Raw genomic sequence first — 26,428 nt, forward strand, 5'->3', positions numbered from 1 at the left:
AGGCCAAGAAAACAGCATCTCAAAGGAAATATAGCTTTACAGCTCCAACAGACACACAAGCTTGCTCGGACAATAGATACAATAGATAGGGCGGACTCTAATTATTGCTTTTTACGTCTTCAATCCCCTAGAAAGGAAATGGTCGTAACCTAAGGTTCACGACCCCGTTCACGGCCCTTGGAAGGCAGAAAAGTAAATGGCAATTTTTCGGCCACCTATGTAAAATTTGCTTCTCCAGTATTAATAAATGGGAAAGTAGAATTCAAGGTTGTTGCCAAAATGCCCAATCCTCCTTTCTTCATGTTCGAAAGGAGAAAAGCAGATGGCCACTTTTCGGTCGCCAGCGAACGAAGAAAAAGTAACACCTGCTTTTCGTGAAGCAGAAAAGCAGAAAATAGAAAAATGCATTACCAAACAATGTTCGTTCTGCTTTTGAGGTGGCAGAGAAGTAGAAAAGTCGAAAATTGCATGTTACAAAAACATTAAATCTGCTCTTCAACTATTCTGATAGCAGGAAAGCAGATGGCCACTTTTCGTCCTCCATTATGTAGCCCTATCCAAAAACTCGTAACGTGAATGAAGTGACACCTGTTCTCCCCCAGACAATAACAAATTAATCGACCACGCACAATGACTACCTTCAAGTCCTGGTCCAGAGCCAACTTCCCGCACGCTACTTTAGAAAAACATATACGCGCGGAAATTTCCTTTCTTTCTTCTCCACGCTTAGCGATATTAAATCAACAATTGCTGTCTCGGCACACCATACCCCTTCAGCAGTCTGTTCTGAGATCTCTACACATTGAAACCATAATTCCGTACAAATTTTCCGGGTCACGGGGTCTCACAATGTGACTACCAAATTGGAAATATGTCTCTGACACAATGTCACCATCAACCGCGGGTGCTGACGTCACAAACTTCACAGCCACTGGGAAAAAGTTTACATAGTGCCCTTGCATACTGGCTAGCATGGCGCATTGTACGAACACAAACAGGCAGTTGCAGAGGGGAAAAACAGCCGTGGCCTTGATTTGAAGTTTCGCCATTTGTCTGGTATCTGATCAAATGAATACGTACTGTACCTTTTTATCATTGTTACGCCATACAAAAACTCTTAGAGAATCCACAACCAGGAAATGAAACGAAGATACGTGCATGTCCAGACGGAAGCGCAGAGCAATAAGGCCAACACATGAATGTGAACTCACCCACCTTGTCAGTTTTCAGTTTTGCTACACTGAGCTTGCATTCGCTTGTATAAAAAAAGTTGTGTCGGGAAAGTTATCCGAACAGTTTGAACGTACACATTTACAGAAAGAGCTCAGTTCAGTTTGTAGGCCTACTCCAGATCGCTTTGGCGGCCGTACACGTGCGAGGGAAATCGTATCCACAGAATATGGATGACATATATTATGATGAAGTTTTGATGAGCGAGGAAATGATGTACAATTCAACCGACAGTACTCCGCAGCAGTTTGAATTCAGCGATTACAAGCAGCGAGTCATAGTCGCTATCCTGTACCTAATCATGGCCTTGCTTGGAATCTTCGGAAACACTCTGGTCATCATAGCCGTGCTTCTGTCGAAGAAGCTGCGCACAGCCACCAACGCGTTCGTGGTGAGCCTGAGCGTTGCAGACCTGCTAACGTGCCTCGTGTTACCCTGGAATGCGGCCGCTGCGCTCGGCAGAGACGGTCCACCGTTCGGTGAGTGGGTCTGCAGCGTAGTAGCCGTGGTTCAGTCCACGACCATCGGTTGCAGCACCTACACGCTGGCTGCCATCGGTTTGCAGCGTCTGCTGCTGATAACTCGTCCACCAACCTACCACGCTATCTACACTCGGAAGAAGATGGCTGCCTGGCTGGTGGTCACTTGGCTCGTTCCATTCCTGTTCACCCTTGTGCCTCCACTCCTTGACGTCGGCGAGGTGGGATACAACAGAAAGTACCACCATTGCGGATTCACCTCCTCGCATGAGCGCTCCAACGACTACGATCTCATCATCGCCGGCGGACTTTACCCACTACCGCTCGTCACAATCCTCGTCTGTTACGTGTTGATCTGGAGACATCTACGCCGCCACGCCAGGAATGTGACCACCTCATCAGAGGAGACGACCGAGTCCGCGTCCATGAACCTTTCCACTGTCTGTGAGTCTGTGGGCGCCACGAAGGGACGCTCTCTGCGCCGGTCGCCAACCCCGCACGGAACTTTGAATGCAGCCAAAGTCAACCGAAGCCAGAACGAGATCACCAAGAACATGTTCTACATCGTCTGTGCCTTCATGGTCTGCCTGACGCCTTTTGCCATCTGCCTCTTCTACGACGACAGCGACCCGTTCCTTCCCTACGCCTCGGCGATCCTGGTCTTCAACAGTTGCATCAACCCGCTGATCTACGCCACCAAGCATCGTGTCTTCCATGTCGTCTTCGGTTGCATCATACGGCGGAAGTGGGACAGCATCCCAGAACCCTCAGAGTTTCTCAAGTCTATGAGACGAAGACAATTTTGCAGCAGAAGCGGCTTCTACGTTTAACTTCAACCATACTTCAACGAATTACTTCCACCAAAGATGCAGGACGATACTCCCAGTACTGTGTTTTGACTGTGGATAGAGTTCTATTTCTATAACGTGTGCTATTGCCTTTTGCAAATACACTGTACAGCACATAACGATGTAATTGACCAACTCCGTTCAAATTTGGGAAAGGATCCTTTCCAGAGTCTTTAGAAAAAGGGACGGGCCTCGGAAATTCCCCGCGGGGAAACTGCTCTATTTTTTCGAAGTATGTGAAACAGAACGAATGTATTGGCCATCGGGCTTCATACATCCTTTGAGCGAGGGGCATCTTCAACAAAAATCACATGCGGCTGATGCTGAAGTCTTATTAGAGATTTTGACAGTTGGCCACTACTCTACCCTTGAGCGTAAATTGGGGGAGGGTAGGGTGTTATATATCCCCCAATTTCTGGCACAACTTCACGCTACTGACTCTACTGCTTTAATCTGAAGGGGGGAAAGGGATTTAGGAAACTGTGCAGACGCGCACGTCACTGCTTAACCCAGTGCCTGTTTGTTAAAGAGCTCAGTCCTTAAGGGCTTTTAGAGTGACTTTGCGCAGTCATTCTGAGACCAGTTTTGTGAAAAGTGAACAAACCATGTGGCGCAGCGCCCATTTTTTCCGAGACAGGTCAGCCAAGTGTATATATTTTTTCCGCTGTGGTGCTCAATGCACGCGCACTGGCACAAGCGTAGCCTTGAACTTCAAGTGATCATAAAAAACCATATAGCCCACAAGTTCAAACTCCACATGTATACTGATAAGGAGTGTCTTTACATGTTTGATCAGTTTTAAAAATCCAGCATGGCACAGCCGAGTTCTGGGGGGGGGGGCTGAATCCGCCCCCACCTGGCTGTGACAGGGGCCAAAATAACTTGGCTCTTTTAGGGTGAAATCTGAGTTGTCACTTTCCATTTAAATTTCTGACTACTACTCTGAGTTTGCGCAGGTTTCAAGAAATAAACACAACGGCATTCCGAAAACGTCAGATCACTTCCAGTACCTGTCCCGACTATCAAATCGCTAGGCACGTAGCCATCCATGTCTGGTCTTGCACGCGAAGTGACTTTCACACCAGTCTCACAACCACACGCAGTGGGGGTTTCGTTTGAGACGTCTACTCTCCAAATTTGGACTGTCTTTTCTGATTTTCAATATAAAAACTGATGACTATAAGCAAATGTCTTCACCTTGCAATTACAGGGGACATGGGAAAGGAGTTAACGAGTGTGAAATATAACAAAGTACTCTAAGTTTACTAATCAATCTTCATTATGGTCGAGTTTAAAATAATATACCAGGCAAGATATGGGACGGAGGGGTACCCCCCTTACCTGTCCAATCCTTATACACACTGTAGACTATTGTTACCTAACACATTCCCCCGAGGTCTGTAAAGAATTCCTGAGATTCCGATCAAACAATGACCAACACGAAGGCGGGGGGGTTTCTCTCCGTCCCACATCTTGCTTCAAATGTAAAATAAAGTGCGTTATAGAACATAGGTATGTACAGCACACATCTGTCAAATAGAAGCAGATGCAACTTGACACAGGTGTTCTAATCTACTTAAACCATGAGTGGCAAATTGTTTATCAACATCAAAGGTCCTGTGTTTTTACCAATGATTAAGAAAGTTGAAGGTTTTATACGCTAATTATAATGTTATGGGTGAGGTTTCACATGGCATCTATCACATTTTAAATTTCTGTATACACAGCGCAAATTAGCCAAATTAAACAGAGCACATATTACTTGACAGATATAACTGCATTTGGAATTACTGGCTAATAGTTATGATGTCACAACTCTATGTATTTAGTTGTAAATGTATTTGGGAATGCTTTCACAGTATCTCTAGACACGGGCATCGAGTGCTTTGCAGAAGTGTTTGGTGTAGGATATATAGGTTGGCAAGGCCAACACACCTGGGATGAGGGCTTCTGTGGTCAAATCAAGATAGCGCTTGAAACAGAGCCGACATGTCTCCCTACCATAGCCCACCAACAGATGCCCATGTCTCCAGATGACTGATTTACATTTTGTTGTGAAGTGGGAATCTGGTGCGTTAGCTGATTTGATTTCTGGATAAAAAACGTTTTCACTTCACAAAATACTGAAATGTTTGTTGGCTTTTTAGAAATTGAATCTGTGGGAACTTCACTTTAGTCTGGTGATAATGGGTAAATGTAGAACCTTTTCAACCTTGTTAAAGGAACACAGTAAAGGTCACAGTAAGAAAATTTAATGCGTTACAGGTGAAGCTCCCATCAAGTACAATTTTTAACTTGAAGAGACAAGGACCACAAAGTGAAATGAGTTTGTACAAAAATGAAGCATGCGGTTAAAAGAACACCCAGTCTGAGTAAAATTATGAGACTTTTTACTCCTATATTGCCTTCCATCATCGGAGGTAGGAATGCAGGTTGCTGTCTGCCCCCTTAAGTGAAGAAGGAAATCCAGACTAAACTTGTGTATCCCTGACTTTTACACACAGACTGCACCCAAGTGATTCTTTCCACCAACACACTACCAGCCCCCTTGAGCTGAACAGGCTGTCTTGACATAACCTGGACTTCTCTAAGATTTCTCTTAAAATGAGCCACTTCGGTATTTCAATCGTTTGAGAAAAAAAACAGCTGACATCACACCAGCTGGAACATAATCTGTGCATGTGAGTTGCTGTACTACCACCGTGACATGTGTATTGATGTTCTCAAATGACCTATGGTGCCAAGGGTGGGTGCAGGGGAGGGGGAGCAATCCTCAGACAAGAAAATCCTTGCTTGAAAATGATCCCCAGATGCTAAGATTTGTCTTTTGGGGCATTTGAAATGCAACATATTGCATGATTTGATGTCCTTTAAAAAACTTCCCTTGGGACCATTCCCTGGACTAGTCTGGGGACTCCCCAAGGATCAAGCCACTGTATTTCGGACCCTTCCAATAATCCTGGGTACACCCCTGGATGTCCTTAATTTTGAGCATGCACTGTCCAAATACCAAACTTACTCATTAGAGTAGAGTTTCTGTTTGCTATTTGCCCCTTTAAAGACACTCAGCATAAACAGTGTCATTAACTCTGTCAGCTCACAAACATTAGTCTTGTCTTCAGGTTCAGGTTTCAGTTTCATGAATTTACTTCCCTCCCCTGAGTTGAGACCCTAGGGCTCAACTGCAGTTCTCTGTTTCCTGCTTCAGGAAAATCAGACTGTCTAGCATGAAGTAGGAATTTGGAAGATTTTCGCTGACAGCCTGTAGTTAATATCTGCAACCAAAACTGATGCCCAAGCTGGAGCAGAGGCTAGGAGCAAAGCCAAGGCCAAGGCTTAGTGCTGCATGGAGTAACATGGGTTCTCCCCTCGAGACAATCCCAGCGGGAGGTAGCTTCTTGATGTTAAAGGGGCACTCCGATCTCTACAGGAGTATCGTTAAGGTGTGTGCCAAATGAGAAGCAGTTTCCACCTCCTCCCAGAATAGCCATCCTGGTGTCTGTTAGCAACTCACTAGTGTGACTGTGAACCATGAGGGGACGCTCTACAACACAAGCCTTCAAAAAAATTACAATATGAAGACAGTCAAAACATTTAAACAGTTGTCAACCATCTCACTGTGCAGAGTGCACAATCAATATTATTTAAACAACCAGACTCATTAACTAATTGTGTCAAGAGATAATACAGTTTCTGCCCTTAAGCAAGTCACTTTACAACAATTATTTCCTGAGAGGTATGGGCTCCACATGTGAACATAATAGGAATTATCTTTTTGGACCAAGCAATGATTCCCTCAGGTGACACACTGCATTTGTGGGCTTCTTCCTTAGTCTGGTGCAACTGTACATGTATCAGTAATTTTGCAAATATGTAGTGTAACACTTGGGTGCTGAGTATCTAACACCAATGGTGTTAGAGTGTCATTCCAGCCATTCTACAAGTCACTGGTGATGGGGTGTTTGTGCATAAAGTGGATAATGACAACTGGGGCACCTGTGGGAAAATAACGGTCATACAACTTTGTTCAATGAATGTAAGAATCTCATTCTCCTAAGTCTACTGAAAGTCTTGCAAGTAATATCAAAAGACAATTCTGCATACCCCAAACCTCCTGATTTCCAAACCCTTTCAAATCTGCAACATATAATCTAATTCAAGTATGCCTTTGAAGAGTGAACTAAACTTTACCCCATCCAGCGAGACTGACAGATATCACAGATACCAAAACACATGCTTCCAGCACCCATGTAAAAAAAACAACAGCAAAGCGCCCATCAAGACAAAATTAGTCAGGGTATGGTACCTCATCAACTGCATGGAAACCTGTGTGTGAATACATTTTCATCCTACACACTATACATAATGCAGGTCTTGTGAGTACTCTGGCCCTGTGCTGGGGAAGTTTTCCTTTGCTTAGAAAATTTGGACAGGATTGTGGGAGTTTGGCCTGTCCCTACACTGTTTTGGGTCCTCACAATGTACAACATGGGAACGGTCCTACAACTAAGATAATAGAATGGGTGGTCACACAGAGCCATGTTATGTTAGTGCACGGAGACCAAAGAAATATTCGGTGTGCTTACTGGTAAGGAATGCAGTCGCCATGTTGCAGATTCCAAATCAACCACAGCGATTGTATAACCCTGTCCACCTAGGGGGTTGACCCCGCCTACAAGAAGGAGACTGCTGCCTACCACATGTGCCGTGTGTGAGTATCTGCAATGCAAAAATTATATATGTAAATTTCATGTCAAAATTTACCAAGTCAATGTGAGTCAGTTTACTGTGGGGATAGATTTACACCTTCAAGTCCTATGACCCAGGTTTGAATCCCCCGAAAGGGCAGCAAACGGATAAAGAACTTTTGACATACCATTTGAAACTCAGACTCAAGTACATGTACATGTAGGTAATTTAAATGTATGCCAATTCCTCTCCTCTCCTATAACTTTTCATGCTTTTGATTGATTGATTCCAAAATCATTCTTTACAGAGCTGTGCCGAATATCTATCGATCGATTATCGAATACTAAAAATTTTTTTTCAAATTTGAAAATTCAAATGCAAAATCCATGAAATCAGAGAATTTTCTTTTGCTTTTAAATGAGAAAAATTGCACCATGGAGGCTTGTTTCCAGCAGATTTTCAAATGAAAATATAAATTATTCAATAGCTATCCCTACAATCCAAAATCACCGATTTCAATATGATTTTACATTCTCCCCAGGGGTTAGGGTAAAAAATTATAAAAGGAATTGCAAATTCCAACAGGGCAAGAAGTATTGTTCATCTCTAAAATCTAGCTAAATTGTGGTGGGAGATTCTCCTAGACGTAAGAAGCTATTATATTGAATATAATGTACAATTGTTCGTGTTATTGCAACTGATTTTGTACATGGTTTATTCATCAACAATCTGCCGGTTAGTAAGACCTAATATTTGATCAAATTAAAGGTCAAATATCCAAATAGAGAATTATTCGTATTGATTCAGCCATAATTCTTGACATTATGAACAAATTTAAACACTACGGTTTGCAATGCAAAACAGTGAACAATGAACACTAGTGGCTGGCAGAAAACTTAAGTTTATACATGTACATGTACTTGACCATGCCCCCCACGAGAACAGGCGATTACATCAAGCTCAATTGAAAGAATTAAACCAAAAAACCCCCCCAAAACCCCAGAAATAAAACCCATACATCAAAGGTAATACATTTACAATTAACAAATAAGTAACTTACTGTATCTAAATGTAATTGTTGAATCAAAGCAAAACATTGTGGAACAACATGCATTTTAAACAAAACTAATTATTCCTGAAAAGAACCACTGAAGAGACTATTTTTGACATATTTCTTAAAGGGGGAAGAGGAGAAATTCTGTTTCAGATAGGTCCTGTATGTGTGACTGTGAAGAAATACCAGTACATGTATATTGACGTCCTTGCCCCATCAAAATGTAATTTTCTAGAATTTCTTGTATTAGACTGATGGATTTTGTAATTCTCTGTGAAGAGACCCGAAAGTTAAAGAGGTCAAACATAACAGTTATATTTAAATATGATGCCTTCATAACACTGGTGCATGTGGGGGCAGTGTATTAGATTTTTGAAAAAGGGGGCCAGGGGCAGTGTGTGCCCTATAATCAGAATAGTTTTTACTCCAAGCAATTTCGTTTGTACAACCAAAAGTTCATTTAAGTTGGATAAGTTACTACCAGGACTACCCCATGCTAACATTCCATATTGAAGTTGTGGTAAGATGAAAGTGTTTTAAACTTAGAATATTATGCTTCCTTGGGTAGCATATCTCCAAGTTTCCAGAGTACTCCAAGGATACGGGAAATTGATAAATGCATCTTCTGACAGTGATACTTCCAGGTAAGCTTGTAATCTATTATCACTCCTAAGAAGGTCATACTCAGAATTAAAGTGTTATGAAAGACAATGTTGCAGTTGCTCTCTAGACACCTACAGGAAAACATCATGCAACATGTCTTTGTAAGATTGACTGACAACCTATCTAAATCATCCATTTTCAAAGTGATTCTAATTCTATGACCGACACTTCTTCCTTTTTATATCCATTACTCTAAGATATACTGGTATTTGAATTTGTCTACAAATAAAAACAATTTCAAGAGATTAAGAAGGGTGAGGTACATGTGACTCATTTACATAAAAGAGAACATGGGCTCTAAAATAGCTCTTTGAGGGACACCTTACGGTATGGGTTGAAAGGCACAATCCTTTCTGAACCAATCAAGCATGGTACCTCTTACTCCATTTTTCGTCATTTAGTTCAGTAATGCATTTTTATCATGGTTGATAATATCAAATGCTTCAAAGTGATCCATATTGCAAATTTTGTCTGCAGACAGAAAGCTTTGATAGTTCCAGGCTGAGAAAGTTGCAGAATTTGCATTGTTCATGTACATATGCTGGGTTTTCATTTCCCAAACAATAGTTAAAAAGTTTTCAGCATGGGATTGTAAAGGAAGGTCACATTTTGTCTCAAGTTAATTTTTTTTCTCCCTGGTGTGTAATTTCTTGTATTTCCGCTACCACCCTTAAAGTTGATGGATGAACCACGAAGTGTCCTCAGACTTTTTTTCAAGGCTTCTGGACAACAATTCACTGTGGATATTAAATTGTTGGTTTTACAACCACAAAAAAATCACATACACTTGAGGTCGTGAATACAAGTAAACTTGGACTAAAAGTGTTTAATTACAATTTTTGTCCATTTCTTGGCAGCCCTTCTTTTTCAGAAGCTGATCAGCCAGTATATCCACTTTATTTATAGGAACCTATAAATAAAGTATTAAAGTATTAAAGAAGAGTAGATTTTCTGGCTGATCAGAGAAGGAATGGTTGCCAGGAGCGGCCATGGTCTTAACAAAATTTTGCAATTAAACACTACAAGAATATTGTTCTTAATTGTACAGTGGTAGATGTTTCCGACTTCAGCTTTTGTTTCATTTTCATCTGCTTAAAAAGCCGAAATTCCCCCACCAGTACTTCAAAACTCTTTCCCATTCAAATGCTACCAGCTGGTCAATGCTCTTCCATTCAAACTGCAAGTAAAGCAATCCACTCAGTTGTGGTGAAGTTCACTGACTTGTCCTTGAATAGCGAGTGATGCAACTGCCAGCGTATTATTACAGATATCCTGTATCACTTTCTTTTTCTACTTTTTCGTATCTTTGAGCTCCAGTGAGAGTTTTAGGTCTGTCATGGATACATGTACATGGGTGTGGTATGTTTTGAAGGAAACATTAGCAACGATAAGACATGGTTGGTATTAAACACAGTGAAAAATTTACATACATGTACATGTATCTCAAAATATTTCAGTTTAGAGGCACCCTTCAAGAACGAGGGAAGTAAAGGACATGAAAAAGTCATGAGTACATTTTCGAAGGCTACAAACACATGTTTGTACGCAAGAACAAAGTAAGTTTCCAAAACAACCCATCCCACGGAGTATTGGCTGAGCAATCCACCCATCGGCTCACCCTCAAAGTCATCACTTTTTGTACCCCTCTGCCCTGGAGTTTCACTGTACAGGTTTCAAAATCTCATACAGGCAGTGTATCTATCAAACAGATTCATCACGTCTGTATGTTTATGTTTAAAATTTCCCCTTTCTTGAGTGTGACATTTCACAGGTTCATGCTAGATCCCATATACGGTAAACACTATGGGGCAGTGGGTAGAGTAAACCATCCAGCTTTCTGAGCCTTTGGTGAAAGAAGTGATTACTCATCCCCGCCATTTATTTTGCACTCTCACACCCACAATGTCTACATAGACAGACTGTGTGTTGAAGTTGAACACTCTACTTGGCCTATTATAGTATTGAATATCACTTCAGTGTTGAGAGATTTGAGGTTGCAGCATAAAATGTCAAACATTGTACACAAACTCTTGAGAGTAGGCAAGGGGAGATGGGGGGCCGCTCCCCCAAATGAAACAAAAGTATTTGAAAAAATACAACAAAAATGCAAGGGAAGCAGGGTGGGGGCTCTATTTCGCTTCTTGTTCTTCCCAAAGTGTATACAGAACCCACAATTGTAGTGTCGCCCCTAGAAAGACTATACAAGGTTACAGGAAAAAAAAATTCCAAAATTTTTGGCCCCCCAACAAGTTTGGCACCCTCCCTGGAAACTTGTCTCTTGATCTGTCATTAAAGAGTAGATACATGCAAATGGTCCAACAATAAGAAATGCATTTATATAACGCTACATTGCCACAAGACACAAGGTACAAAATTGAAATGAAAGACAGCTGGCTATGACATGAGGACATGAGGAACATGAGGAATGTTTCTGGAAAGCAGATTTGAATGATGATACACTGCCTGAGTTCCTAATGTGATGGTGTACATGTAGGTTGTTGAACAGCAAGGGGGCAGCAACAATAAGCCTTGTCCCTTTCGTATGAGACTTGGAGACAACAAGGTATAACCTTCAGAAGAACTACGGGGAAAGGAACTAGTCTGGTCACTCAGAAGAGAAAAAAAGGTAAAGCGCCTTTCCATGTGCGCGTCCACACTTGCGCCAAGCGTTGCGTATCTCTCAGAACCGCTCCCGGGGTGATTTTGACGGCCAAACGCAATGCACACTTGTGTTGTGTTAATGGAGTTGATTTTTGTGTCCGTGAAAATGAAACGCATGAACGCGTCATGTACGCGACGCATCCCAAAAACATACTATGTATGTACTATCATTTGCAGGAGTGAAACATGGCAAACTGATGCCGATATCAAACAAACCAAAGCATGCATTGTGTAAAGTTGCTGTCCATTAATTTGACAATATTTTGCTCACAAATCTTTGAGATCAGCAAGGTACCAGTACATGTCCTACCTACTTGGTCGACTGTAAGGCCCTTCTCCCCACTGCATGCAATTTTCATTTAATGGAAATTGCCACAGTCCTTTTTTTTGTACATGTATCTGAATGCAAAATGTACCAATTGAATGTAGGCAAATGTTTGCAAATCTTCCAAAATGACTTCAAAAATGCAATTCCAAATAATCTCGCAAGCAATACATGTCATATATGCACGGTACATGGAGGAAACTAAATTCTTATGTTTCATTCAGTCTCACTCATTCTGTCAAATTTCAGTTGTAAAAAGATGTTCAACTTTGTTATAATAGCACTTGACATGCAGCAACCACTTGCACAGCATGGTACCTGCATATATTTATTTACCAAGAGCAGGCGGAAACTGAGGCTCACCAACTGTTAAGTCAGGGGGGAAGGACATCAAATTATTTTACAGAGTGTAGTTTGTGCAACAGTGCATCTCTTATTTTGTGTCTGTCTTAAAAGCTGCACTTTCAGACATCAACTGCTGTATGCACAATATAAGTGGTAGAGAAAGGTGGGCCAATGCACTTTTGAGAATGTGCAGAGGTTGCAGTTTTGAAACAATAAAAATGCTGACCCAGGGTTTTTATCTTTCCATAATCATTACTTCCTACTTTATTGAGCTTTACGGTGAAAATGTTGAAAATTAAATTATAATTAATAATCAGGAAAATACAACTGAAAACTCTTGACTATACCCAGCAACTAAACAAAAAGTACTTTACTCCTAATGCATACCCATGAACTCACTCTCCAGGACAAACCTTATCAATTTTAGGTTTTGGTTCACTACAATCAACCCATGGCAACCCAACCCAACCCACCCAAGTGTGTATTTGCCTGCAACTGGGGACCCCCTATTGTTCCTCTTTTGTTTGTACTTTAACTTTTTTAGAAGACCACCCATATGTACACAGTTGTCAATCGGGGACCTTCTGTCAATCGGGGACCTTATTGTCCTCTATTGTTCAGGGTTCCCAATTGAATGCAGAAACAAACTCAACCAACCCAACCCAACCCAACCTAACCCAATGAAACCCATCTAAACCAATCAAAAAGCATGTATTTTGCTATTTCACATACACACATATATACATACCGGTCTATATGTAGGAACTCATGAATATCAATTGATTAGCCGTCTTTGGGTACTCCACCCACTTTTTGTCGTTTTGACTTTAGTGGCAATGGAAAGCAGTTTGTCCTTTGCAGAAACCACAACTTTCCAGAGTTCTTGTAGCCAATTTGGCTCTTTGATAAATACCAGGCTACATATACCTGTATTTGCAAGGACGCACTGGGTCTGTTTATAATCCTTTCATTAACATTTGACATTTAGTTTACATGAAAGTGGGGAACTCTAACTCTTATTCGTGGTTGGCTTCAGTAATGTTCTCACGTGTACACTGCATGCATGGATTGGCGTGAGTACACACCATGGGTGAACCGTTGTACATGGTATTTTTGCTTGCAGTTTGTGCACATGTACAGTAACTTTTTCACGCTGTACAGCAATTAGAGCGATGCAAAGCACGTCATACATGCACATAGTGCAGTTCACATGTCTATCTGGGTTATTTTTGCAGACTAGCTCATTCCTTTGGTGTTGCCATTACATGTATTTATACTGGATAATTTTTATGTCACATTAAGCCTGGTTTCCACATGGTTGTTTGTAATGCAGATGGTCCGCAAGAATTCAAGGTGCAGACAGTCACGGAAGAGATGTGGCGCAATGTCATTCCACCCAAAATATCAAACAAAATGGTTCCAGAAACTCTGAAAATTTTTGCCAAAAAATGCCTTTTTTAGGTGGCAATGTTTGTTCTTGAAACCAAACTGATACTCCAGTTTGATATAATTTGTCAATGGTCAGCTATTTTGTTGACGATTGGGGCTGCATGTGGTAGTAATAAGCAGAAAATGGACAAAATGAGTAGGACTAAGTAAGAGAAACGTTGCAGAGATGCCAACTTTTCAAAATGAAAAAGTGTAATCCTTTCGAACTTCCAGTTCCCGTTTCCTGACTGACCCTTATTTTTCGGCGCAACCCTAAAAATTTTCATTGGCGAATTAGAAAAATAATTTTAAAAAAGTAAAAAAAATCCTGTTGTCTTTTCTTTCAAAACAAATGTCTATCAACAACTTCTTTTCATGTCAAAAACGCTTGTCTTTCCTGACTAGCACTGTGCAAGTGTGAATTGTAATTAATTGTTGATTATATTTTTAGTTTTAATCACTTTTGTGGCAAGTTTTGGCAACTTTCGTCCCATTCAAGAGCACAAAAATCGTCAAAACATGCTTACCTATCAACCCTCTTTATTCGGAAGCAGAGCTATTTTTCTTGGCCTAACTAATGTGCTTCTCGGTGTTGTAAGATCCAGCATGGGCAACATTTATCATGTCAGAGTTACATGCATTGCAAAACACATAAGCTTCTCAACGACAAGACTTTGCAACAAAGGCCCATTTTTGCGGTGCATTTGCCCCTGAACTTCTGCTCACTTGTTGCCACTGAGCGGAACAAGTCTAATTGCTCACAAAATATCCAAGAATCAAATCCTCAACAGTACTCCACTCCGGTCAACTTTAGTACGATCATGATACTCGACACACGTGTGTACGTCAGTAAATGTACAATGCATGGATGTACACAATCATGTTACATTTGAAGTGTAATCACGCCTATTCGCCCCCTGTTCATCATAGCATAAATTGGGGCGAACGATGATTCAACCCCGCTGGTTTCTACCGCTCCTCACACAGCTTGTATGTACAAAAAGTGGGATGCCAGCGACACATTTCTGACGCGTGCATTACGCGACCAGCTCTGTGCTAGCTTACGTAGAGTTTACACACAACAATACGGTTTTGTACCTTTGAGTTGGAAATCGTAAAAATCTTAGTCTGGATCGTACAGTCATAAACGGACTTAACAAATCCTAAAAATTACGCCTAAATCGTACAAGTTGGTATCTCTGACATTGTTGTACGCCTGTCATGCCAGTGTGTTTGTATAGGCCTGATCAGTGACTCACCGGGCTCAACTTTGCCGATCCACCTGGGGCTGGTTTGCATTATTGGCAATACTTCCTTTTGACATGTTTCCATGAGTCTACATTGCAGTTTGCATCTTGATTGCATTGGTCTCTACGTTTCTTACCTCGATATGGAAACCAGGCTTTTAAGAACAAAGTCACGTTACATGTACGGTGTAGCACAGCCAGTAGCTTGCCTTTGGCTGCCAGGGAGGTGCTGGGTGAGTTTGACATAGGTTCACATCTCACTGCCCAATAAGACTATCTTTATAATTTATCATTTGGACCATGCATTAATTCTAGGTTATTACTTTGTAAAACACACAGCTGGGATTTTGTTTTGGTTGGGATTTTCTTCCCACTTCTCCCGGCTGGAAATCAATAAAGCTGACCGAGCATCAATTACAGGTGTGATGTTGGTTAGCCTTGCTTACCAGAGGGTAACACCTCAACCCATGTGAGCTCAGTGCCCACGGACCCCGGTCTGGCGCACACACGTCGCTTCACTTCATATACATACCTTGGTGGTAACGTCGGTTGAAGTTTGATTTCCTGGCATCTCAGTTTCTCCAGATCAACAACATGCACAGAGGTGAAAGGTCGCAGGTTAGGACCCAGACCGCCAGCGATGATCATCCTGGTATTCTGCCATGCACAGGCGGAATGCGAGTGGGAAGCAGGTGGTTGGTCACCAGGGAACTCCAACTGACAAAAACATGGGAAAAGAAGGGAAACATGAAAGTGACTGTCAGTGTAAGTTCTTAAAACTGAAGGCCTTTCAAAATGAAATCTTACAGTACAGGAAAAAACTGATTCAAAAACCCAAGTGATGTGAATACTGAGGGGGCGGAGACTGGGGATGACAGATGGGGGTACAGTAATTTTTTTATTCCACTGTCTGGTGACGTACCCTTTTGTAGAAACAAGACAACTTTATTAAAGTCCCTGAACTTTTACTTGAAATTCCCCAGGGACATCAGTATCATTTCACGCTGTCTTACAAAGCTGAGGATTGGTGGGGTTCTCTTTTCAGTTGTGTTAACTTCTGTTGCAGTTAGCATGGTTTTCTTTTTGGATGTGTTGAATTTTGGTGTGTTAAACAGGCACCTAGAAAAAATCTGACTGGAGGGAGGGTCTGCAGGAATTACTGGGTAGACAGAGGATGTGACATCACTCCCTACGTGTGGACCACACAATCTTTTCAAGAGTTTCGGAAAATGCTTTCTGTTATGCCAACTCACCCTTTCCCAGTCTAGTTTCCTGACATCAAATGCCCAGCAGTCACCGAGCACTGCATCGTCTGCACCCCTGCCTCCATAGACCACTACACACTCCTTGCCCCTAACAGTAGCATACACTGCTGAATGTCTCCATCTTGGCACCGGGCCATCAGAGTTTTGTGTTTCAATATACTGACAGTTGTAGCTGGTCATCTCAAATTCTGTATTTCTCCAGTCGGGAAATTTCCTTTCTGAGGTTACCTCTTCCTGGTTGCAAGCTGAATCAATTTCATCCAACGGCGATATTCCCTGAGAGCACCCGCCGAAAAGTTGGCAATCTATGGCTCTACTATCTTTCAGCCACACTTGACTTGATTCACTGTTATCGATTTCGTCGGTCCCCACACTTGAATTGCTTTGGCTGGAAACACCATTTCGTATGGTGTCTACAGCTGCTGAGGGTAATATTAAATTTCCATCTGTGGAAAAGCAAGAAGATACGGTGGCCATTTCACTGTCGCTGTGTGCTGCAGCTGTGGCACGCTTTGTGTCCAAGGTCAAAATGAGGGTGGAATTGGACGGTCGTGATGGAGAGCTCCGTCCACCAAAGAGGAGCCACCTGTTGCCCCCGGGGATGGCAGTCAAAGTGTGATGCATTACGGGTTCTGGATTAAACCATGCAGAGAATAACGATGACATGAAATAAATTGAAGGAAATGAAGTTTAAAAAACGACCTCTAAGGGAAACATGTTTTCTCTGATTTTATCTGTTCAAATATAGATGGAAGCATCCAACTCAAGCACAGTGTAATTTTGCCTTCGGAACTCAACTATTGTCATTTGATCTGCAATGCACTAAAACGTAGGTGCAATGTCCCAGCCAATGCAGTGCAATGACTTTATAACAAACAATTCTTTATGTAGAATTTGACTGCTGAAAAGTGTTGCATTCAAGTCCATCACAAGTCCCTGCAAGTCTTTTGTAAGTGATCCAGTCTTGCCGATGGTACTTGATAGTCCAGAACAAACCTGTCCCAGGTGCTGTATTTTTTTTGGCTGAAAATATCTACTTCTTAAACTAACAGGATGTGACATCCAGAATCAACACAAAATTAGACTTTGCAAGCAAAGTTACATAGGGTGTCCAGATTAATTTCAGTGCAAACTCCACACAGCGAGTACTCGGGCTTGGATTGACGCTGCACTAATGCGAATCCTTCCTAATAACCTCAGGGTTAAATCCTTCCCCCTTCCCGGGTGAAATAGGCTCGGTTTGCTCGAAACAAGTGTAGAATGATGCACTGGGGTTTGAATGTGGGGATTAAAACTTAAAAACTCAGCCCAGGGTGGCCCCAGGTTCACCCAGGGTTGAGTTCAACTCTGGTTGAGAAGTTATGTTGTAAAAAGACTTACTGTATATCTACCATAACTGGAAGTGACAAAACAAATGCTCTCAACTTGCCCAGTTCCTTGTCGCCATTTCTTCCCCGAGCCACTTTCCATCTTCCTGTTCTCAAGTCCACCATCACCACATCACCAAGCCTGGTGTGCCTGCTTCCTGATTCCCCGAATCCTCCCACCACCATGGCTAACTGGGGAGACAGTAAACTGCTGGCGTGACCGAAGCGTCTCAGAGGTCTAGGTGAAGTCACAGCGATGAGGCAAGTAGTAAGAGGAGATGAGTGTCCTGGGGTGCACTCGGTGGTGTAACGTTGATGACCTGTTTTGAAAAACACAGGTGCTTTGCTAATGGGTGTCGTTTTTTGAACTTCCTGATTCAGCAAATCTCAGACACAATTTTATTCTGGCTAGTCGCCTGTTCCAGCTATGTTTCATGGGAAGAAGTCAGGGTAACATTCAAAAACTGTTGAGGACAATCCATATGACAAACTATAAAAAGCCATCTGGTTGTCACATGCCACCTCGTGAAATCAGTGGGTCACATATGTGGTTCTCAACTAAGGAAAATTCTGATACAGTGGTACAGACTAATCCGATTAGAAGCTGTAACTGCGGTGGCACCACACTCACTCGTTAGCTTGACGTGTGCATGCATTTGGCAAATCATAAAAGAGGCGTGCGATGCGCATGCACCACCTGTCTGTGAGCGTCACGCTACTGCAGTAATGGCTCCGACTTCTGCTTGTCAAATTACAGAGCAACATGTTGACATGCATCAATGACAGTATGCATGCTGGCAAATGTGATTGGTTCTTACGTGGTGAGTTTTGTTTGTTTCCTTCCGACAGGAATTCTACCAGGTGACTGCAAGTCCCACTGCACCCTGCTATGACAGCATAGTGACTGCACTTCAAATGCCATTCCTATGGAGTAAGACCAAAAACAAATACAAAGTCACCATCAGGTGCAACCTTTCTCTGTTGGCCAGGACAGATCTACTTTTTGGTTGCTGGGATACCATGAGGCGACTGGTTTAAGATCAACAGTTCCACTGGCTTTTTGAGGTCAGTGAGTCTTTACAACTCATCGCTTCACCGGTTCTTGTCATCGTGTCCCGCTGTTAGCTGGGTCACTGTAATTCGGCCTTTCAGATCATCACTCCTCAAGCCAGTGAACAAGCATTACAGTAAAACGTTTCAGCAAATTTAGATATTGAGACGATTAATGTTGCTAGTATATTTTTGGAACTGCAAGCCGCTTCACAATTTAAGTGCATTCCAAAATGTGGACAAAGTCATTTAACAACAAAACAATCTGCTTTTTTTAAAAATAAAACTGGGAGTGCAATCATTGAACTTAATGTATTATTTGTCTACATGATGCATGACTTGGTAACAATCTGTAAACTTGAGTGCAACATTGTAACACATCTTTCAATTACCTCAAATTCATCAAAGGGTTCCAAAGATTCCACTCGCAGTCTCTCCTTCAGTGGTAACCTGGCAGAGTAGTATGTATTCATGTCTACTGCACCGGTGCCCTGCCATCCCTGTGTTGATATTAGAAGCCACTTGACATTGACACTGTGCAAGTTGCAGGTACATTTGGGTTGGAACTGCCTAAAAACTTCTATTCATCTATATAAACGATGGCACTTCATTAAATAACACTCTTTCACAAATAATGGGGAAGATATCTAGAATCTGAAATTTCTGTCCCTAAATCAAGACAAACAGTAGCCAAAGAGAGGAAAAATTCAAAGCTAAACTTGGTTTTACAAAATTTTGTCGATGCTTTACTTGTGTATAAGGCAAGTAAAAGACATGAACAGTTTATCTGGGGAAAGATTTTACACCTGAAAATGGCTAGTGTTGAAACAGGATCGATGCTGTGTACTGTTTTTAAATGTAGCACAAATAATCAGGAATCACAGGAATTCTGGCGTAACAAACACAAATTTTCATTTCAATTGACAAATTATACATGTGTCAGTGAAGTACATGCACATGTGCTTATTTACAGGTTTTTCACATATTTTCCTACATTTTAGAACAAATGAAATAAAAATCCCCGGTATTTCCCGGTTTTTCAATAAATTATTTACTGAATGCCTGTTGTGCACAAAATCTGCCGCTTCAAAATTTAGAGTAAAAAGGATTATCACACAACAAACACAAGTTGCCACCCTCTTTAAGAGCCATGCCAAAGTAATGGCAGTCAGTATCCACCCACCAGTGAACGGAATCGTTGCTGCTGTGCTTCTAGGGTGGGGTACCTCTGGATGGCCTTCAAGGGAGAATTCAACTTCTCAAAATGCCTCCGCCTGAAAAGTGGACATGTATTGTGCATGAGGAGGAAATATCAGGTTGCAACAAAAAACCAAACAAACAAAACAAAAACAGAGGAAACTTGCTTATCGTAATTATGTTGCCAGAGTGCTCCCTTCAAACAGGTGAGCAGCCGTCACAAATGTACTGCAGTTAGGTTCATCAAAAGTCCTACAAGTCCATCACAAGTCATCCAGTCTCAAAGCCAAGTCTGAAGCTATTCAAATGAACAATGATAAAAGTATTTGTGCTACTGTTCCTCCTAGTTGTGACTGGACGGGTGAAAGGACTTGTGACTGGACAGGTGAAAGGACTTGTGACTGGACAGGTGAAAGGACTTGTGACTGGACAGGTGAAAGGACTTGTGACTGGACAGGTGAAAGGACTTGCGACTGGACAGGTGAAAGGACTTGTGACTGGACAGGTGGAAGGACTTGTGACTGGACAGGTGAAAGGACTTGTGGCTGGACAGGTGAAAGGACTTGTGACTGGACAGGTGAAAGGACTTGTGACTGGACAGGTGAAAGGACTTGTGACTGGACAGGTGAAAGGACTTGTGATAGACACGACTACAGCACTGTATCCAAAAACAATGAAACAGTGTTGAATTCAGGAAGGTGTTGACGCCTTTGTAATTGTGCCGTCACAACTCATCCTAAGCTCGTACAGGTATGCTAGAAAATCACAAGTCATCCTGTTAAGTTCCAAGCCAGTTGAATCAAATATGGTAACGACATTTCCTCCATCCTTTGTCATTGGATTATACAAACATGTATATCATGTACACGTACAGATCTGGCCTTGTGCTAGACTGAATAATTGCAAAGAGGAACGTGAAACTGTGCATGTAGATTTATGGTTACAGTGGAAAAGGGCATTTCTTCTGAGACGCAAGGACCGGCAAAAGGTTGTGAAGCGGTAAACCTAAAGCCACTTATTTTTCTTCAGTATTTCCCTATTCTTATCCACTTCCTGCCGGGGCAGTTATCAATGTTGATGATGCTGAGCGGGGATATTTATCATTTTTTTCTGCTTTCAAAATTCTTTAAAAATTCTTATCTTCATTTACTGGAAACATACAAACACGTGAAGGACTGTCTGGTGGCCCCTCTAGCCTGACAGACAAAATCTATTGACGCCTGAGCATTTCAGCCAGGCCTGCAGCCTTGTAAAAAGGGTCCAGATTGTGCGGTGTTATATAACTTTCTTTTGTTTACGAACCGGGCTCAGTGCACTGCTGACCTCTTTTCAATAGGGGTCAGATTAGCGTGCAGCGGTGCTGTGTGGCTCATCACTGCGGCGGTAGAGTGCTTTTGTCCCCAGTGGTAATCCCCTCGCTCTAAATGTCCCAAACCGTGGTATACTGTTTCAAAACAAGGCTGGATTATCTCCAGTTTTGAAAGTGAAAAAATTGTCGGTAATGCCCAGCAGCCTGGTCTTTTGTTCCGAGTACGGTCTTTTGTTACAAGGCCCTGTTCCCTTTGTCCGAGTTCGGAGACCCCGGCCACGCATATAAAGCATACACGTCCAGATCCGGAATCTCCGGCAGGAAGTGGTTATTCCACATGTATTTGAAATGTTTATGGTTTCTCTGAGCATATCCAAGGCTGATTACTGATGGCCTTCATGCTGACCATGCAAGCGTTCTCATCCTTGTAAGACTTACATGACCATGCCAAAGGCGTCACTGGGGTGTATTTGCTCGTATGTCAGGAAAACAGCGTTGGAGAAAGACGAGGCGGCCCACTGGATGACAGCATCAGAGCTGTGAATGCATACAAACGACAATTGTTACAACACTTCGGGCTGGGGCCACAAGTTGACATTTATTTTTTCGACTGATTAATTGTTCTTTTCGATTTTTTAAAACTGATATAATGCAAACAGCCTGTTGTCATTGAAGTCTGTACTGTTTTATGCAGATTGCTTCCTTCATGTGGGCTAAGTGCATGAACAATGGGGACCCCAGGAAGAGCCGTTAGATTGCACCCTCCTCATAAATTGCCCACTGGAGCCAATGAAAATGTTTGCATTCCATTCAAAAGTTTAAACTCTACTGAAAATACTGAGCAGTCCCCTTGGCCCCCTTGGCGGTGAAAATGATAGTGTTTTCATGTCACATAAAATTTCAACCTGATGACAACAAACAATTTCAAAAGTTCTCCTGAACTTGCTGAAGCCTGATGTTTTTTAAATTGGCTGTTTATACGGTGTCACCCACCTAAGCACATAAACATTCTGCCAATTTCTCAGGGTCCCATGCTCATTCAGCTCATTGAATTAGACCCAAGGTCAGACAACGCCTTTTCTTGTCAACAGTCTCACAATCTGGTAACATTCCCAGCCGTCAAAGTACTTGTATTTGTAAATAATTGGCACATATTTCATAGCAATATCCCCGACATGTAGAAACAGGTAAAAAAAAAAGAAAAGCACTTTACAGAACGATTGAACGTGGACTTTTTCTTCATTTAACAAGGGTAACGCTGTATCAGTTTGAAGTTTTCTCCCTGTGGGCCGAGGCAGAAGACATTGACAAAATGCTCAGTTTTAGATCTATGGCATGCAAAAGAACAAGGAACAACCACTAAGATCAACGCTTGTATTAAGCTTTCACAACAGCTATTTTACCAAATACAATGAACACGTTGTTTCTATGACAGCTTTTATGCTACACCGGGTACCGTAGTTGGATTTAGATTATTCCTTGGTCTGTTTTTACTGGCCATTGGCCTTACATGCAGACTTTGGAAATGCTGAAGTGTTTTGGAAGGTTACCTGTAGCAGCCCAAGGGTTGAAACGTTTTGTATTTTTGATTTCTGTATCCAACAGGCTAACACATCTTTGTGCATCTTTCTCAGAAGTTGCATCTACTGGGTATGAGGCAAAAACTGAATACCAAGAACTGCAGTGGAATTGGATCTTAACGTCGTGGAATCAGTCCTTACCTTCTGACTTCCATGTAAGTTAACACGCACTCTGAAAGCAACAGAGTGGGTAGTTGGTAGTCGATGCCGGTCTGTTTGAGACAGCTTTGTAGGTGAGGGAGGTCAGCAAGATCCACGCCCAGTAGATGGTAGCCGTGGGATGTCAGGAAGATTCCTTTTAGAGAAGGAAAGTGAGAATTTTTGGTGTGCAAATGTAAAGTTAAATAAACAGCAACTACGTAGTTAAAAAGTTACATGGTTGGAAAGTTGGAATTTTTATACAGTTGCATATTTAATACAAAGTGAAGTGACTAGATTGGAAAAGTGGAATAGGTTGACATCAAAAGCTTTCAACACTTTGCAGCTTTTAAAATTGTTTTATTTTTTAATCTTTTGTTCCCTAATAAAGCCAGGATTGTCTGTCATTTGCCATCATTCTCAAATTCTAAAAATGATTTTCCTTCCATGCAAATTACTGCCCGACATGCAAATAGAAAACGCTCCCTTCAGCAGGTAAATGAAGAGCCATATTGGGACCACCACAATGTTGAAAATGTCAACAGTAGATACTGTTGACATTATATGGGCACTTGACTCACAGGTGAGATTCCGAGGCTAAGACAGAAAAATAAAGGATGTCTATGAATGTCTGTGGGCCGGTGCACGAAAAAAAATATGTCCCTCTTGCCAAGCTGGTAAAAATGTTTTTAAAAAAACGAAAAAGAAAATGGGAACGAATAAAAAAAAAAAAGGTGACAAAAAGATGATAGCCACCAATTTTGTTGAAAATATGTCAGAATTGAGCCTACAGAGTTATGCAATAGTTTTGTATCACTGGGATCTATCTGCCCCGAGCTGAAGTGCACCCCCAATTGGCAAAAAGAAAGACAGGTGGTTACAAGCAGGTTCTTGCACGTGTTCTGCGTGTACGGAAAGACCACACATGCCAGAGGAAATTCGTTATGTGTACTCAGCGTGCTCCACGTCAAACATACATGAGGCTTGCCTATGCAGTGAGTACCAAAAAAAAAACCACCCCCTCTTTTATTCCACTCAGAGAGGATAGGCTTGAGTAAACCTTTTGTGTATTCATTGTAACTTAATCAAAATAACAAAAACAGCTGCTGAGACACCCTGGAGACTCCAGCAACGCATAACCTGTGTTGCACTGATGATGGTTTGTCAGTCCTCTCCCCCTGGGAACAGCTTTGCCCCCTTCCTGGTATCAAATGTGATACCATAGGATCTGAGTTTGCAGACATCTATTCACTCTTGATCCACTTCAGTGCATGCCTATTGTATTTACCTCCCTGAGTTTCCTGTGCACTGGACATTTCTTCACCGAGCTGCTGTCTGAGCTCGGTGGTGGTCTTGATAATGGTTGCCTTGCGTCGGACGACATCAGGAAAGTCAACTTCAAAAAATGTTGCATTGATGAGAAGTCCGCTGGCACGCAGCCTGAAAAAGGCCGAGTCAAAACCAGCACCTAGGGATATGATCTTAAAAAACAAGAAAAGAGCAAGTAGAAATAATAAGTGGACAATTTAAGAGGTGAGATTTGTATGCATTGACAGTCTTTAGACTATAAAACTTGTCTTTGAAGTTACAAAAAGATTGTTACATTAATTTCTTTTTAAGTTTATCACAGGCCAGGCCAACAAGGTTTTAAATATGGTTTTTTGAGTGATTTACCAAACATTTCTTTTTCAATTAAGGGTTTGATTAATCGAATAGCAGCGTTTTTGTCTGCCAATTTTCAGACAAGGTTTAAAAACAACAAAGAAGTAAGCGGTCCATCTTGTGGATTTTTTTCACTTTAATAAGTGAAAAGAAATTCATGTCATTCACTTCATCTTAAAAAAACCTTTCTTACAGTCTATGCCACATTTTTTACATGGGAGTATTTAATACCTTGAGGCAGAAGCATTTTCAACAGTGATTTCTGATAAATTAAAGAAAAAATGTGACCGAACAATTTACACATTAATCAAATAATCTAACTGAAGAAAATTCTTGTAGTATTACACTGTAATGCTTTCATCAACACACACATGTAGGCGTTATTGCTGGGAAAAAGTTTTGACACAAAGAATACAAATATAATAACAACACGTGCTTGTTATGCAAATTAACAATTCTTGGATTCTGATAAAAACAAGTGTCTACACAGGATTGCGATTGACCCAACACTCTGAGAGGAAACCACTCTGGAGGCAGCTTTTAGCATTTGTGTATTGAGTGTTGGGTCACTGTGGAACTGCACAGTGCACAAGAGATTTTTTGGTACAATTATGGGACTCAACGGTACCTGCTTCTTCCCATGATGAGCGGACAGGAACTGTTTGAAGACATCGTTGAGCACCTGCGCCCTGATGTAGTAGCCTCTGTTGATGAGTGGTGCACGGCGGGACGTCTTGGAGACAAACAATCGCAGGAAGTTGTCGTCAAAGTAACCCTGGGCTGCCGTGGAACATTTGCTGACAATGCTACTGTCATTGGTGCCTTGAACCTGGATGAGATACATGTAGGTACACAGGAATCAGGTTATCAGTATTTCACTAGGCGCAGACTCAAAATGAAGCACATTCACATGTAGGTCACTTAAGAACAGCAATACGTGTATGTGGCTACATGTATATCAAGGTGGCTGAATGCCAACTTACACAGTACGCACTGACCATATTTGAGCTGACATGTACATGTAGTGTGCTCTGTTCTCCAAAAACCTTGCTTTTTGAATACCAAACTGTTCTGCTGCCATTTTGGAAGGCATAGTTCCATGGAAAATCCACTATGATGCAGAGAAGCACAGGTTTATACTTACATGTACAAGGGGCACGTAGTAAACTACAGTGCATGTACATGTACTGTACCAAGGTCAACTTGCTCTTTTGAGTCTGACATAACAGCAGGAATGCAATCAATGACTCTTGACCAAATTCTTAATGAGGGAGCTGTACATCTTATTGCATTCGCTCTTCATAGACACACATGTACATGTAGTTCAAAAGAAGAGCGCAGTGGTTTCATGAACCGGTACATGCGTGCAGACTGATGAGAATAAGAACTTTGTTTAATAATTTTAATCATGATATCTAGCCGCTGAAGTTTCTACAGAACATCCTGAGGTGCAAAATCAAGTCTTTAACTACTACATGTACACATGTGCTTTGATTGAACAATCTCTTAACATAAACAGTACTCCTGTGTTTACTGCTTCCAGTTCAATGTTACTTACTGCAGGCGACCTCCTGTAATACAAAACTGAATGCATGTACATGTACGTGATTTTGTTTTTCTGTATATTAAGGTACAGTACTGTACTATTTCCATTTCCCTGAGCACAACAAATTACTCAGGTTTAAAGTAACAAGTGAATTGGAAGTCAATGCTTCTGAATAATAAAGAGTATACTCACAGCAACATCATTTCCTTGTTTGGATGATCTTGGCATGGTCAAGCAGGAACAAGTTTTGCAAATGTACTCCAGTTGTTCACTTAAAATGTGTCCCCTCAGAGTTATTGCACTCAACTGCAAACACTTCTCCGCAAAAATTTACACTGCTCTGTT

At 41.6% G+C, this 26,428-nt stretch overlaps 2 protein-coding genes across 2 annotated transcripts; one reads left to right on the forward strand and one right to left on the reverse strand.

Annotated features, from left to right (window-relative positions):
- The first annotated feature begins 994 nt into the window (after positions 1-994).
- LOC110989272 (G protein-coupled receptor moody-like) lies at positions 995-4,938 on the forward strand. The gene has a single exon (XM_022253541.2). It carries the CDS (start codon positions 1,400-1,402, stop codon positions 2,537-2,539), a length of 1,140 nt encoding a protein of 379 aa, XP_022109233.2. The 5' UTR covers positions 995-1,399; the 3' UTR covers positions 2,540-4,938.
- lcmt2 (leucine carboxyl methyltransferase 2) lies at positions 3,785-26,408 on the reverse strand. The gene is given in 14 exon segments (XM_087147852.1): positions 3,785-6,032; positions 6,034-6,114; positions 7,144-7,276; positions 15,502-15,686; positions 16,223-16,866; positions 17,664-17,921; positions 18,420-18,525; positions 19,044-19,151; positions 19,835-19,925; positions 21,596-21,694; positions 22,879-23,032; positions 24,164-24,356; positions 25,166-25,366; positions 26,276-26,408. Coding segments are annotated over 14 exon segments (2,340 nt in total). The 5' UTR covers positions 26,312-26,408; the 3' UTR covers positions 3,785-5,981.
- Positions 26,409-26,428: the final 20 nt, after the last annotated feature.

The sequence above is a fragment of the Acanthaster planci genome, linkage group LG17 (genome assembly GCF_054643075.1).
Source record: "Acanthaster planci isolate LZ-2023a linkage group LG17, COTS_SCS, whole genome shotgun sequence".
Taxonomy (NCBI): domain Eukaryota; kingdom Metazoa; phylum Echinodermata; class Asteroidea; order Valvatida; family Acanthasteridae; genus Acanthaster; species Acanthaster planci.